Source organism: Streptopelia decaocto (assembly GCF_964273445.1).
Source record: "Streptopelia decaocto genome assembly, chromosome: 7".
Classification (NCBI taxonomy): Eukaryota; Metazoa; Chordata; class Aves; order Columbiformes; family Columbidae; genus Streptopelia; species Streptopelia decaocto.
In genome coordinates, this window is record NC_138661.1 from 58,359,937 (window position 1) to 58,376,668 (window position 16,732).

Genomic DNA, 16,732 nt, shown 5'->3' on the forward strand with positions numbered 1-16,732 from the left:
GCAGCATTATGTAATCACACGAGGATGAAACTGTAGTTGCACCCAAGGATTCCTCGGAGTTGTACCACGGAGCAACCTGAGCCTGTGTCCCTGGACCCCGTCCTGTTCCCTTGTGCAGCCCCAGCCATGCCTGGACACAGAGGGGATTGCCCAGAGCGATTCCCTCCAGCAGACTCGCTATGGAAAAGGGAAAACAGCAGCTGTGATTTTAAGAGCCTATTGAACTCTGACACCCGTGATAATTTTAAAAATCTTCAGTCATATATACGTATCGGGGAGTGCTCTGTGGGGCAGTGTGAGGTGTGACTTGTCAGCGAACCTGCTGGAAAATTCAGCCTTACAGTCTGTGGATTCTACAGTGCCCTTAGTAGTGCCAGACATTGTATTGAGGTAAAAGAAAGGTATGGATCAATAGGCCATAATTCAATTAATAATCAAGAGTCAGGTTTTAATAACCATGTTCCCCCTGGAAGGCTTGTGACTCTTTAGGTGGTCGCACAGAAACTGACATACAGAAAAGATGGGAGCTCTCCAGCTAATTTGATTATCTGATAGTATTCATCTTTCATGAAAGGCATGAAAATGTTTTTCATAAAGTAGATGATCGCTTCTGCAGACAATCCTAAGCCTAAGTGAACAGACAGGCTGCTGAAACTTCATCAGTAAACCGTGACTCGTGTGAGCTTATGTGTGATACAGAGTGTTCTTCTCAGATCTTTTCAGATGAAAGCTTCATGTGATTTAATCTCTCCCAGGAAACTTCAGTCAAGGATTTAATACTTGAAAGCATCACTTTTAAGAAGCTGGATTATTTAAATTTGCCACCCTTGACAGCAGTTATTGATTGTGAGACCAAGTAGACATAGTCATGCTATGGAACAACATAGTGGTTTAAATACGAACTGCTTTAAGTCTGAAGTGTCATATTGAATCCTTCTGTCTCTGTGCTATCAAATTTGAGAGGAGAGAGGCTTTTTCTTTAACTGTTTTGCCTGCTAAATACACAGGAATCGTAACAGTAAGATGATCCAATTTGCCTAGGTGCAATATACGCAGGTTGGATAAATGGAGGTGGCACACCTTGCATTCAGCTGCAGGCAGAAACGTTAGATATCTCATATACAGCCATCCAATGTGGCTTCAAATTAATGCTGTTTAAGTTTAGGCACCATGTTTTTACAACAGGAAAGTAAGACTGATTAGAAAAGGAACACGTGCCAGAAATCTAAAGTTACGGCTGATACTGGGTTTGTGGTTTGGATTTTTTTTCTTGTGTGGTGTGTACCCAGGTGAAATGTGCTCAAGAGCTAAGTGTGTGAGGAACAGTAAAAATGCAGGCGATTCACTTCTCTAGCATAGTGATGATCTTTCTTCATTTCTTAATAAACAAACTCTCTCTAAATGGCTGCCAAATCTGACTGGGTATGCTCAGCATAAATACTTAGCACTAGATCTGGTTTGGGGACTTGCTGTCCATGGGACAAGTTAATTCTGGTCTTTGCAGTGCTTGTGTTTACTTTTTCAGCTGTTTAGAAAGGTATTCTCAGCAACCAGTTTGGCTGGTAAGATATTTTTTTAATGTAAGTTTACAGTGCATGTGTGAGTCCTGAACAGTACTTACCCATGTGTATAGAGAGGGGTTATTTGTGGAGTTCAGCAGGAGTCTTGCTTGAGGTGCACTTAGGGGATCCAGGCCACTTCCTCATCATATGGAACTGATGCTGTTCCTCAAAGTCAGTGTATGTGGGCTGACTTATTCCAGGTGCAGATTCTTGCCTGTTCCTCGCAGGTGTTGCCCAGCATTTCAGTGTTCTCACCCTCACGTCTGGCTCTGGACGTCAGGAAGAACTGCTCAGTGATCTTCAGACTGTGGGAAGTGGCAGGAGCTTTCAGTTTGAGATTTGTTGCTGTTTTTTCAACATAATCTCTAAACACATTTGGAACAGAAGATTGGGGCATATTTTTAGTATCTCCCATTTAATTGTGAGCATTTCAAGAGCATTTCAAATTCAAGTGGTAAAAGACTTACTCTTTGTTATATAGCTGAACAATGTCTAGGAGAATATAGAAAATTATAAAATAGCAGTAAATAACAAGAAATATACTACACAGAAAACCCTTATTAACATGAGACTGAAGATAAGAATGTAGCTTTTGGTGGTTTGCTTTGAATTGGCATTTCATCTGCAGCAAAACTTTCACAACTGGTATGAGAATCACTGTCACATATGGGTGCCTTAAATATGAGTATTTCATTCATTCTCTGGTTGTGGTTTTTTAAATGTGTGTGTGTTTTGGTTTTTGTTTGTTTATTTTCAGTTCTAGAGCAAGCAAAGATGAGGAATTAAGACACTGAGATACAAGTGATTTTAACAATGAGAGAAGTTAAGGGAACTGTTTTAGCCCAAACAACAAGCTGAGGCTTACTGTGTTCTCTGTGTGCTGACAAGAGCTTTCTCTTCCTCGTCCGTCCTGGCTGAGCGGTGACAATCCTCTGCAGCCAGCGTGCTCTGTGCTGCTCCTGACCTTTGGGAAACAGATTTTCTCCACCACACGTTTACTGAGTTGCTGCCTTTGGCCAAGGGGATGCGTTTTTGTGTCCCAAAGGCTGAGGTGTGAATAGCCCCCTGGATTGGGCTGGGCTGCCTTCCCTTAGAATGACCCAGTTCATTGCATGCTGAAGCAACGTTGGTGGTCAAGAAACAGGTTTCTGGCATAATGCTATTTATAGTTACTTTTGCTTTCTCTGAGAGACTGCAAATAATAAGATGCAGACATTAACACCTTGTGAATACATTTAACTTCCCATTTAGCTATAGCTTTACTCAGCGTAACTGTAGATAAGAGTAGCAGCAAACAATCATTGGAGCTTAAAGAACATTTTTGAAATAAGTACCAAGGCCTCATATTTGTTCTGAAACTGTTTTATTTTCAGGGAATACTGTTTAATTTAATTTCCTTGATAAATGAGTGAGCAAGAGATTGCTGGCTAGCCATGCGCTTGGCTTATGGGACACCCAGGTTTAGCTGCCAGAACAAGAAGGATTTTATTGAGCTTTCTAATAGTAAGAAAGCATCAGTGCTGTTTAAAAAAAATTCATACCACCCATACAGACAACCACTGACCAAGGATGTCAGCAGAGTTTGAAGGGTAAACGTCACCTCTTAGTACTTTCTTTTAGATCTGAGCAGTTGTCATCTTCTAAACTGTGCTTCAGAGTTTCCTTAGAATCGTTTTTCCTGTTAATAGCCAAATGAAAATTGCATTTACCTCTGGCCTTTTGCAAGTAATATTTGTTGGTTTTATATCTTAAGATGGAAATATATACGTTCTTTTAATTGGGAAATTCTGTCCTATCATAAATGCACTTCAAATGAGGCTACTTCACTGGAAATAATATATTATGATGAAAAGTATATTTCTGTGGTGTTACAAGAAGTTTTATGATGCCTGTCACAAAGATCCCCTTCTGAGACTGTGCATAACAAGACTGAATTCAGGTAAAATAGTTACTTCCACCTGACAATGCAAAGCTAATTTTAGTCAATAAACAAAAATACATTGCTTTGCTGTTTCAGAATGTGAATGAAATTCCTGAGCATCATTTTCTGCACTTCTAAAGTATTTTCAAGCAAGGTGTGTGTGGGGGATTTAAGAAACACTATAGCAAATCAGCAAGAGAGCACGCTGTTATTCAGAAGCCTTAGTGAGTGTCTCCTGAGCCTCTGTATTAGCACAACTATTTTGTATTCTGGTTTGGAGAAGATATTCTGACTTAAACCTGTGGAAAACCTTTTACAGTAATTTGAGCAAAAATTTAAATATGATGAAGTTATGCTCTCCATTTTTTGTCTGTGTTTAAAACAGATGTAGTGTTGAAGGTATTCTGGATGGCACAGTGATCAAATTGTGATCCAAACCTTTCATCTTGTTTCCATGTTTGTTTGTTTTTTTGGCCAGTAAATTGCACATGAGTGTGTACATGAGTGTTTATGCTTCATATATATAATGTTCGGTGGTGTACATATAATACACACGCATATACATAATGTAGGGTATAACAGAATTGTGGTGCATCTATTGATGTGTGACCTTGAAATCTCAGTGTTTCCATTTCTCTGTAACTCCAGCTGAGCATTCAGTGCTACCCAGTATAGAATGATGTGTGACAGCTACTTGCTTAATTATCATTTTGCAACTGCCTCTTGATCAATGTGTATAAAAAAGGCTCAGTGAAGGGTGTTGACTGATTAACTTCTCTTTAGCAAAGGCATAAAAGGTAGAACAACTCAGGCCTAATGTCGCTGGATTAAATGCCTCAGACTGAAATTTGGTCTTTCAGAAAAGAGGAAACCAGAAATAGTTCTTCTAATGCTCATAAACACCCCGTAGTGACTGCTCAGAGGGCAGCAGGCCTGTCAGAACCAGAGGAGGCTGATTTGATCCATACTACTTATTTTTCCCGTATGACTGCATCTCCATGCATTGAAGTCTCCGTATCTTTGCTGAAAGGAAGCTTAGTTTACCTCACGTACTCTATACGAGTTCTGTGCTTGTTTCTCCGTCTGAAGGTGCAATTTCCTCCTCATTCATACAGAATGTCTGTGAAAGATAAATCCAGTTGGTCAGTGGCCGAAGCTGGGAATGCTCAGGGCGTCCCATGGCCACACTGCATGTGCTTCAGTGCGCAGGACTGGCTTGCGTAGCAGCCTCCTGTTCTCCCTACCAGGATGGAATTAAAGCTGCTGCGATATCCTGACACTCAGGTTATTATGTTCTAATTTTAATGGGAGTTACAGGCCTGAGTGGCCTCTGAAATAGGTCAAAGTTCAGGTGTTCAGCCTGTCTTTATTGGCTGTTACTGTTTTCCTGTTGTTTGCTCAGCATTTTCTTCCTGAGCAGCAGATCTATGGTAACTATATATAGCAGAAGGAGGAACACATATAATTAACGTGCCACATGACTTATTAAACAGTCATGAGGAACAATACTGCTGTCTGGTCCTGAATGCGAAACCAGTCTGTAAAAGACAGTTTGGCACATAACCAGCTCCAAAAGAGGCTATGACTGTTACTTAAGGTAACAAACAACAGAATAAAAAGAACAAATAGAGTAATAAAAGAGAGCGGATTTACATACAAATAAGAGCAACTGGAAATAAAGAGGCCAGTAATCCCAGTGCTCTGGTTTATCTCATCAGACTGTTCTGTCTTCTTATCCCAGTCTTATCTGAGATGAGTGCAATGGCATTGCGTTCACACCTCCTTGCAGGCAGGCAGAAAGGCAGAGTGAATTCAGACTTACATACTTTTCGCTGCTGCTCTTGGATGGAGCCATTTTGATCCAAGTCTGTGGTAGCCAGAGAACAGTGCAAAATATATATATAAATTGTAAGAGCTACAAAGAATTGGAAGGGAAGTGCAATCGTTGAAAAGGAGCCCAACCCACTGAGAAATGTCTGGGTTTTTTGTGTGTTTTTCTTTCAGCAGCTGCTGCTTTTCTCTTGTAGCTTGGTCTCTTTCTTTTCAATTAATTCTCTTCTATGCCTCACTTGAGCCCTGGGGTTCTCTCTGTGGTTTTATTCAGTACTACTGGTGAGGAAAAGTGTGTGGGTTTCTATTATACACCTCCACACGTCCCACCCCTACATTTGCACAGCAGTAGCTACAGTGATGCAGACAGGTCTCCCTGGAGGGAGGAATGAGAGGAATCCTCCCTCCGGTAGCCGCTGTGAGCAGGTAGGACGATCAACCAACCACAAGTCTGGAGAATACTGATTCTCAGCAGCTACTTGCCAAGATCAGGCCTTGGTTAATGAAAACAATGAAACCACCACTTAACTTCCAAATGGATTTCCATGGAGACAGCTAGGCAGTAATAGTGTTTGGACTTTTTTATTCAATAAAAGTTTGAGTTATAAATATTCTCCATTTGTTTCCTATTTACAGTTGTAAAATATTTTAGGATAGCCTACCCATCACCTGTCATTCAACATCTCTATAAATGCCATGAAAACATCGTTGTGAAATAAAAACGTCTTATTTTCAGCCCACAAACCCAATTTCCACACACTCACAAAATAAACTCAAAGGGACAAAAAAGAGAAGAGAAGGGACTGGGCAGGGGAGGCAAGAGGAATACAGTACAGCAGGCAACAATGCAATATTTGCTACACAGTAGCAAAAGAAATGGGTAAAAAATTGAGTCTGCTATGATGACAAGCTTTTCAGGACGTTTGTTATAGACCAGCGCTGTCCAGTGCATTTCTGAAGGACGAGTTGAAATCCAAATTCATTTTCATTGTTTTCCTGCAATTCCAGGCAGCGCTTGGATTTCCGGTTCTGGATTGGACCTCCCTTTAAAGATAAGAAAAAAAAGAAGTGTTTGGATTAAACAATGTGAACTTATTGCACTGGTATTGTGTGATAAAATAGAGAACATTTCAGTGTCCATCTACTGAAGGCCACTGCTACTGTGAAGAACGTTTCAGTTACTAAGCACTAGGTTGGGCTTGGAGTGAAGGTTCCCTTTGTCACCAGCTGGTTTCATTTCTGATGGAATGTAGAACAGCCTCAACCGCCAGTTACCATCTCAGCAAATGGGGTTTCTAGAACCGAGTTGTGTTTCTGGCCGTGCTTTTTAACCATGAGCCAAAAGCTTTCCCCTTTGTTTCCATTCCCTAGTTTAGTGGCTGTGCTGCACCTCTGAAATGCCAAAAAAAGGCAGAAGAGAACAAGTCCCTTGGCCACGGGTGTACTGTATGTTGGATAAAATGCAAAAAATTCTTTATTCTTTGAATTCTGAAATGAACTGTCTTTTATAATCTTACATTGCTAATCCTCAGTATCGAGTCTGTTCCAGTCTCAGCTGCCATATTAAAGCCCTGTCTTCACTGTTGAACTGTAGCAAATCTTAAATTGCTGGGGCTATCACACAGTTAACTATAGACCTCAATTCCAATTAAATCATCATGTAGGTGACTTAAATGGTATTTTTTCCTTTGATTCTGATTTTAGTTGGTTCTTTCACCCTCTCTCCTGTCTAATAAAGATAATAACTAATTTGTATACATTAGTGTCTGGGAAGATTCTTTCAACCTATACAGAGTAATTTGCATGTAAGTCCGAAAGTCTGTCTTTCTCTAGAGTATCTTGGACTTGTGTAGTAGAGAATTACTGGCTTTATGTGCAAATTGAAGAACGGAGTGTAAATCAGTACAGATTAGTACAGCTGAAGAATGGAAAGAGCAGTCACATTTAAATTACTTATTTGTACAATGGGAAAAAAATAGTTGTTGTCAAAAAAACCCACCACCAACACAACCCCATACAAAAAACTCCACCTCCTCAGTTTGGTTCAGGACTCTGTTATACAGTCATAACTGTGATAGATTTTTATTATAATCACAAGGATATTGGCATAAAGCCCACAGAAATGCTGAGTTTGCTCTTTCAGAGAAGGCTGTTTCTCAGGCAAGGGTGGCCTGTGCCGTTCCGTACGGGTTCTGTCATTCCACCGGGTGACTGTGGGGTCTGCTCTCCTACCTGTAATACTTAGTAAGTACCTTCTCCGAGAAGTGACTTCTAAAAACATTTTTGGGACTGGCTAATGAACTGCAAAATGAGGTTTGAAAGCTCCAAGTTTCGAATATGGCTTTGGGTAAGAGTGAGAACATTTTTAGAATAATCCACAGAATTCAAAATACGAGGCTGCTATAAATCCTCCTTGGTAGGCCTGTGTGGAGTCTGGATACAATTTTCACTGATTGCTTTACTAGACAGATGGGCATACAGTAGGCATTTTAATATACCTCTGTGATGAAATGCTGAGTGAATGCATTTCCCCACTGCTCTATAACTATTATTGACATTCATATCCATAATGGTAGTTAAATTTGGGTGTCTGGTGAGAGCATAAACTCTATCTATAAGCAATAAAACCTGACACATAAGAAAATTGAAGAAACTGGGACAGGAAATTAGTCAAAGCTTTATTATATTCTATTTATTCCCTTATCTTAAACCCAGCATCCCCCAAGTTGCTTTGGCTTTCTAAAGCTCACTGTGGTGAGGTGGTGTTTTGTTGTTTGTTTGGCTGTTTTGTTTGGCATTTTCTTGTTTGTTTGTTTCCCAGATGAATTCAATGAGCTTTGAATTAGGTCCTTCAGATATAAAACACTAAGGTAATGGATATTTTCTAATTGCCAAAAGAAACGTGTCAGATAATGTGTATGTCTTGGGGTTTGTTTTGGTTTTTATCAAAACATTTGGTTTCTATTCTTAATGAAAACTACTGGTTATGGTTTTTGTCTACACAGAGTCAGTGTTGCATGGCACCCAGGGTCAGCTGCCCATGTTAGAATTGGGAATTACAGTTTACCACAAGTGTTTCTGCCTACACCCAAAATTAAGATCAACTTCCTTGCACTTTCAACTGATGCTGGATGTGCGTGCGTTGCTGTCATTTGAGTTAACTAGTTCTGTATCTCTCATTTATCAGTTAGTTCTTGTCTTAGTTTTGGTGTCTGAGATCCCCAGCTCAGATCTTGCACCAAGGAAGCAGGAGAAAGAAGTTGTGCCACTTTCTGTCTTGTCAGAAAACTAACCAGTAATGGGAGACTCTAGTTCAGCTCTGTTACTTGTCTGATTTTTGGACCTCGGATATGTATGGTACTTCTAGACCTCTCCTGTCATTTCTAACTTATTAGCATAAGTGAAGGAACAGAACTAATTTTCTCCCTTTTATGTAAAAGCATGACAGCTAAACCACAAGTGTTTCCTGGGGACAACTCTTGCCTCCCCTCTCTGCCCAGACCCTGTGAAATGAACTCTGTGGTGTCCATCTTGAGAGCAGTTTTGTGCTTATGGAGAGGGATGAACTAGGGTGCTCAGGTCCAGCTGGTTCCAGCAGCTGGGCTGGGGCAAACAGCTCCTTTGTTGGCTGCTCTTCATGATTCTTACTCTTTGGTGTCTATTTTTTCTCCCCAAGGACTGTGGGGTGGGCCTTTTCACCTTGGAGCTCTGTTGGGTAGAGGAGGCCACAGCACAAAGGCTTAAATACTGCTTTGCTGAGCTGGAATTTCTTTCTGCCCAACTCCCACTTTTTTTTCTATGGTCAAAGGTTTCTTTCACTTGAATGGGCCAAAATGCCTTCTGTTGCCATTGAGGATTTCAGGGTAGAGGAAGGAGGATGTTCACAGTGGAGACAACGCTTTTCCTCTGTTCTAAATCATCTAGAGCACACATAGGTATTACAGCAAATGTATTCATGCAGAATACTTCAATATAGGCAGCTACATAAACAAAGCATAAACCATCCTCAGGAAAAACAAAACAAGCAACCAACCAAACAAAAACACACAAAGAGCCCACCCCAATCCTTCTCTTTTTTGATGTGCCCTCATGTGAAATCTGGCCTCTATTTAACAGAAACAGGTGACTCAGGAGATAAGAAGCCCGGGAAGCTCTTTTCAATGTGCCGCAAAGCTCTCTGCAGTGGCTGCTGACAATCACCCTGCTGCGTACATTGGGGCCTGCTGTATGGAACATAAAAGAGACACTAAAGGTAAGTAGTGGTTAATATGTGTGAATTGAGTGTGGTAGAGAACATGGATGCTTTTAGCAGGATGATTTTTTTTTCCCACAAAAGAGAAGTATAAAGGCTCAAGTGAGTCCTGTTGGAACAACTTAGCTCCTAAGAGATGTGCGGTCTGTGCAGAACCATGGCTTAATCCCTCAGCAAGGATGCAGTCTGCACAGCTTTGCTGCCTTTCAGTCAGCATATAAATGATAGAGTTGCCCTGAAGTACAGGCACAAGGGTTGGGATGGTGCTCTCTTAAAATCTGTTGTTAGCTTATGCAGCTGTGTTCATTGTTTTCCTCTACATAAGCCCAATGCAACCTGCAGTGTAGTGGTGTTGGGCTGTGATCTCGGGGGCTGACAGTGCAAAACCTGAACTAGTGAGTTACTCTGCCATTAAAGCACATGAACTGAGTAACTCCAGTGAAAGCAGGACTGTCACACTAACACTACATTTTGCCACCCTGACTGGCTTGGCCTGCAAATTACAGTATTCCTGAATGGTTTCTGCAATCTGTCATCATCATTAGCATTTGGAACCTTAAAGCCAAAGGCAAAGGTGTCCTTTTAGTTAATTCTTTTTTTTTTATAACCATTTAGTAAAACTTGTTTAAAATTCTGGCAGTCGTGTTTATCACTCCCTCGGCAAAATGCTTTATTTTAACACTCCAGGCTAAATGAAAGGCAAGTTGCTTATCTGGTTACCTTTCCCCATCTTACGTAGACCTCTACTTGTCCAATTTAAATTGATAGCCTAGGGTAACATCTTTAATCATGATACATAAAATGTAACTCTATAGGCTGAAACAAGTTACAGAGGAATTCTGCCACACTGAATGGAATTAGGATTAAGATCATTGATGATGAGAAGGCAGCTCAAAGGCAGTAGGAATCTCAGGAGGATAAATAAATATCCAGGTCAACTATTTTATAAAAATAGCCTGAATGTGACAGCACTAACAAGTTTGACTGAAAACTTGATGGGTTTTGCAATGCAAATTGAAGCAATTCCTGTGAGAAGCACAAATGCTCTCAACTCCTGCTGGTAGCCTTGGACACACATAAAACTGATGGAATGCTTCCTAAGTGTACTTTTAATGTCAATGCTGTCTCGAGTCATGCATCCTCTATGACCAATAGCTACTGCAATGTGCCATAACACCCAGTGCAAAGCAATACTTTTGACTCCATTTAGATTTATTGTACTTTCTGCATAGCTGCCATACTTAAAGGTTTCCTTTCAAGTCTTTCATAAAAGCAGAATTTGTCCAATAATATGGCATCCAAAACCACCATTTGATGCGCCTGCAAACCCTTGCAGTACAAGCGTAGTCCAGCATGTTTGGTAGGCAATCCCATGCCACAATGTAGCACATAAAAAACAACTTGCTTTTAGGAAGTGTAGCACATCCCAAGCATATACTTGCATATTCTAGGTTAGTGCTAATAAGCTGTGTAAAGTCTTTGAACTGGTCTGTGGTGTTTGTTTTGCTTCATTGGGTGCTGGTGGCCGCCCAGTTCCCAAACCCACTCCTTCCCGTATTTGTTCTGCAGGACAGTAAAGTGAGGGGGGGGGTCTTCTCTGGAATGTTGGGCCTTGCAGAACCGGCCTGAGTTGAAAACTGTCAAAAAGTTTCTCTAATGTCTTCATGGCACAAGATGCCGTAAGAAGTTTCTGTAAACTTACACCTAGCCAAAAATTTCTGAAAAGCTCATGAGTTTTCTTGCCAAAAATGTCACCTTGTGGTTACTTATCCTTTGTGCTGACAGGCTTTTTAACCAGATGACATTTTACTGGTCACTGTGTAAAACCATTTTTTACTTCTGGCTATATTTAATAGAAAATTACCATTATCTTTACTTTCTAACTTTCTTCAGTAAAAATTCTCTTCAGCAAAAACCAAGTATTTTTCTCTTCTGTGTTCCTCTGAAGTCAGGTTGCTAAGGTTATGTTTTGATATATGAACAAAAAAAAGTGCAGGAAAAGAATGGAGATGCTATTTCACATAGTTTAGGTATTTTAAAGGAAGGGTTCAAATGTGGATGTGTGGCATCATTAAAGCTGAATAAATAATTCAAAACATTTAATTGACTCGGTCAATTTAGTCATCGCTTGTACTTGGCATACCTTCTAGATGTGATCCATGACATTGCAGTAACTTAGGGTAGGCGTGATGGGTTCTGTGAGCTGCAAGTGTTGTCCTGGGTTTCCAAATTGCCCAGAAAAAGCAATGCAGGAAGGAAAAACAGGGACCTGAGGTTGTTGCTTTAGACTGAACCAGAGCTTCATAAGGCACTAAAAGCTCTTGGACATGAAACTTTAGAGAGGGTTTGATCACTTGTAAAATTAAGGGATATTAAATGAATGCTGGAGGTTGTCAGCATTACTGAAAATCAGACCAATAGCTCTTTTTAACAGCTTACGAGGGAGCATACACTGGTATGGAGTTTTTGCTCACCATATTACACCTCATGTTTTTCTGCCTAACAGAGAAGAGCTGTACCTCTTACCAGCTTGGCTAAACATGGCTATTTTGGAAAAAAAAGTCTTACAAGGTTAATAAGTATATCCAATCTCATATCACACATTCTATATAGGTCGTTGCATTCACTAGTGTGTGATTTTCTATTTGTACCTCAATCAGTGACCTCAAATATTTACGTGTTCCCTCTACCTTTGAGGCAGAAACTCTGATCGTCACTATCGTGTTGATACATTTGAATCGAATTATGCTGAGCTGTATGTAACATAGATAATGTCCTCTCGAAACAGAATGCGTGATCTTCACATTCATTTTCCTGGAACACTGGAGTCAATTTTCAGTGATGGTTAGTACACCAAATTTAGTTCTAAAAGAGTTACTCTATTTTTACAAGTCATTTTATTTTCTATGTGGTTGCTTCGGTATGGATGTTGCTGCAGTGAGAAAGTGTTCATAAAAAAAGGTGAATAATTTATCCCATACAGTAATTCATGTTGGAAATACTAAATTATGTGATTGAGTTTACAGTTTCTGCTTTATAACTGTATAAAGGACATAGGTGTATATAGGTAATTGATTAATGCCTTCTCAAATCTAAAGCAGTAGAGAAATTGGTGCTCTGTAAGTGAAGGAAACTGTATGACATACTACTTGTGGTTCAGATATTTCAAAAATTAATGTTAACTATTTGAAGTATTTCTCAGTGAAGTATATTGTTAGTTTTTGCTGTTCTTCAAAGGCACTTGGTTCCTCATGTATTTGATATGACTACCATGAAAATCAGGTGCATTTAACTGCTATTGCGTGTATGAAATACTGTACACAGCAGTATTGTACATTTAAAAGGTGTTGTCTGTCAGCCATTTAGATCAGTATTTACACCTGGATAGGCAAATGAGAATCTTTACCAGAGACTTTTTAAATGTGAATTTATTTTTCCAATACTAACCAAAACTAATTGCTCTGTACAACATAAACTTAGGTGGAGTTACAATAATGATCAGCCAAATGGTTTCTTAAAGCACTGCACTTGGGTTCTATTGCCAGGGAGCCATCCAGATACTGGTCTGACATCCACTTGCTGGTACCCAGTGAGTAAATACTGTGAAATGTCCTCTGACAGTGGACTTAGGTGCATCATTCAGCAGTTACAACAATTTCATGTCTACACCATATTTTGTCTTATTCTGCTACCAAGACCTCTGAATGAGTGTTCAGATTTCAAATCATCATAAATGCTGAATTTTTATATTGCTGCAACAAATTTTTAACACTGCAGCTATGACAAATCATATAATGCAGTTTTATCTGTATGTCTAATCCAGGTTTTAGTAACCACGGTACTGTGCAATCATTTTCTGTTTTGTTTAATCTAGATTGGCTACACGAATGCAGAGCAGTCTGAGTTCTGAGCACAGTCCTCTAAATGTGTAACAGTTAAACCTTCAGGATGTGGAAATACACAACACTGTTAATTAAAATATTTAAATAAAAGCAATTAAACCTGGCAAAAGGCAATGCAGTGTCATATGGTGTATGTAATTGGAATAGAAAACAAATTACAGAGAAACAGCATAAAAATCAGAAATGGAATGTATGGATTTCTAACTATCAGTAATATTTTTCACATATATATATAACTTTATCACAGATTTATAACAGATTATGAAGGCCCATTGTTAATAGCAAGATTAAGGAAACAGTTACTCACAAAAAATAAATTGAAGCCTTCAGTGAAATACAAGGCAGCTCTTCAAGATATGATAGCACAAAATGCATTTTACAACAGAAAATGGATAAAACTAAGACAATTGAAGTGGGCTTTGGAATGGAATACTTGAGGCAGACTAGAAAGATCCGTAGGGATTTTTCAGAAAGTAAACACAAATCATTACTGTACCAGCAGCGGCCAGGAAATCTTTCTGATGTAGTAGAAAAACATCTGCAGCAACAAATATTCTAGGTATACAATATGAGTTTAAAAATTCATTATTGAACTCTGTTTCTAGGGAGGCTGGGGGAGTGGGAAGTAGTTTAAAAAGGGAATCTTGTATCCATAAATAGCCCTGGTCATTACGGCTAAAGGCAGAATTTACAGCTGAACATATTCTTCAGTTTTGTTTTGGCAACGAATCCAGATGTTGTTATATTAGGTTGATCTTCTGAGAGCTAGGATTACCTAATCAGATCTTTGCTTTATGCTGTGCAGCTGATAACGATGAGCATGGCTTTTCTGACTACAGCTGCTGTCCCAACTAACAGGTTAACTGGACAATTCATTGAGAAATAAACTGAATGTCTTTTTGAGAACTGACAGTCAGAAACGAGTAAGTGCTAGAAATCCGTATCAGTGAGAGATGATTCATATGTTGACATTTCCTGATTTTTAATTTTTTTGTCCCCTCTTTATTTAAGGTGATGCTGTTGGGAAGCGTCTCTCCTGCATCCTCCTTTTGCCACATCCTGCCTCCTGTCTTACCTGGTAGCATTCAGAACACTGTAAATGCAGAACCCGCTACACCAAGGAGTCACTGGCTGCTTATTGCTCTAATTTCTATACTCCGAAGTTTGGAATTAGAACTTAAGAGGTATTTATACACTATATAATTAACAACAGCAACTCCTGGATTTTATACTTCCTTCTACTAGGCAGGTGTGTTAGATATAGGAAATTCTTGTGTTTCTTAAACATCTCTGGAGCCTTGAATGAGACCTGGCCTACAGAATAGAATCCGAAGGTGATGCTCTGCACCAGTGTTTTCTGCAAGGTAGTTTTTGCTCGAACTAAGAAATAGAATTTTTTTCCTCATAAAATCTTTTTTTTCATGAGTTGTACCACACAGTAACTGCCTGTGTAGAGAAATGATATTATGACGTAACTAGGAAAAAGATGGGAGTGCTGGATACATTGGGCTTATTTGCATGTTGTACAACTATATTTTGTGAAAAGGTTAGAAAAGTTACCTTTTTCTCTTTCATTCTGAGATTACATATAAATAACTTCTGCAAACAAGTCAGGCTTGATTTATCTGCCTTGATCTAGGCTTGCTTCCAGATGTCTGAAGTAGAAGACAGAGAAAGGCAACAAAGACACTTTAAAGTGTGATGGAATATTCAGATGGTGGGCAATTAGAAAATATACTGAAATTAAATAAAAATAGGACTTTCCTTAAGATGTGTATTAAAATTAGTGGGATCTGACTTCAGTGATCCAAAGTATGCATGCCTATGGGAAACTGGTAAATGAACTTTCTAAGGAAAGAAAGGAATGTTAGAAATGTGCAACAACTACTGTGATTTATGTGGGTATAGGAAACGTTGAATTAACTGTCAGGAGCATCAATATTCAATGAGTGACTTGATGTTTTTAATGGGCTGTGTTAATTTTAAGCGTGCTGATAAAGGAACTTTTTATAGATATGCTGAGAGGATCATTCCGACAGATCAAATCTCGGTCCTGGTGAAGAGAGCCCATGGGGGTCAGGGAGGGAATCCTCCTCCTGGCCTCACAGGGAGCTGCTGGCTCAGAATAGAGCTCATTTCTGTGAAACAGCAGCTCAGAAAACTAATGCAAAGAAGAAAAGTTCATATTACTATTATTACCAACCTTAGCATAGGGGGATACCTAGTTACTCATCTTCACAGCCAGACAAATAAGAAACTCCTTTCTGCACAATTAGATAACCCTAGTTTTTTATGTTTTCCCTAAGAAAGATGATTTCCCTAGACAGTTTAGCGGATTCCCAAACATTTATGGGGCTTTGATGAGAGAAAATATGCATTCCTATGTCTTTGTGAGATAGAATTCTTACTAAAATGTAACTCCTTTGGAAAACAAAAATACTGAATGACTTTTTTTTTTCTTCTGTGTGGGTGGGGTGTATTCCATTAGTCTAAGTTTTCTAATCCGAGTGCTCAATATGAAGGCTTCCTAACTCATTTTAACCCAGAAACTGAACTGTTTGCATTGTCATTATATGCTTATAATTAAACCTATCTCTAGACACCAAAAAATAAATTAAGTACCAACTGAAGAAAAGTAAGAAATGAATTTGCACTAGTATTTCAATTAATCTAACATGAGAGTTAAGGTTGGGCTCTTTGGGACTTTGGTCACAGTATCTAGATATTGAAAACGGCTTTTTCCCTAGTAACCACACAAATCTGCTAGTTTATTATAATTTATATTGGGCAAGGAATGTCCTTGCAGCTGCAGCACAAACCTTGAAGTTTACTCAAACAGTAAAGGAAATCTGTGTTTTGATCTCTTATACTGAGTTTTGTCACTGTCAGGTTCAGAATACCAGACTTGAGAGCCTGATCATCTCATTAAATATCAAACTCTCTTGTCATATATATAATTATTGCATCCTGATTTAATTGCCTTCTAAGTGAACTTTTTTCTCACGTATTTGCATCTCAGATTGTAGGGTGTTACTTGGCAGCCAGACCTTGCAAACATGCATATTATTCTTGTCTCCATGGGAATTAAACATGCAACTTCTGCTGATTTGATCAAGACAGAGTTTTATTATTTCTAACTGCCCAGACAAAACCCATATGTCGGCTAAAGGTAAAAATACTTCCATCCATCTATCTCTCAGCTGAGGAATGCAGAACCCAAGAAGTGATTGGTCCAGTAATGCAAAGTGGGGACCAGGAACAGAGC

General features: G+C 39.3%; 1 protein-coding gene and 1 long non-coding RNA gene across 8 annotated transcripts in view; one reads left to right on the forward strand and one right to left on the reverse strand.

Annotated features, from left to right (window-relative positions):
• The window catches only part of LOC309442183, a 249,176-nt gene extending 232,692 nt beyond the window's left edge, over positions 1-16,484 (forward strand). For both annotated transcript variants that reach the window (XR_014184557.1, XR_014184558.1), the window contains 2 exons: positions 9,430-9,565; positions 14,479-16,484. This is a non-coding gene — a long non-coding RNA (uncharacterized lncRNA). The remainder of the gene's footprint in view (positions 1-9,429; positions 9,566-14,478) is intronic.
• GALNT18 (polypeptide N-acetylgalactosaminyltransferase 18) overlaps positions 5,888-16,732 on the reverse strand; it is a 327,554-nt gene continuing 316,709 nt past the window's right edge. For all 6 annotated transcript variants that reach the window (XM_082057797.1, XM_082057798.1, XM_082057795.1 and 3 more), the window contains one exon: positions 5,888-6,357. In XM_082057797.1, the coding sequence (XP_081913923.1) occupies positions 6,211-6,357 (147 nt within the window). In that variant the 3' untranslated portion in view covers positions 5,888-6,210. The remainder of the gene's footprint in view (positions 6,358-16,732) is intronic.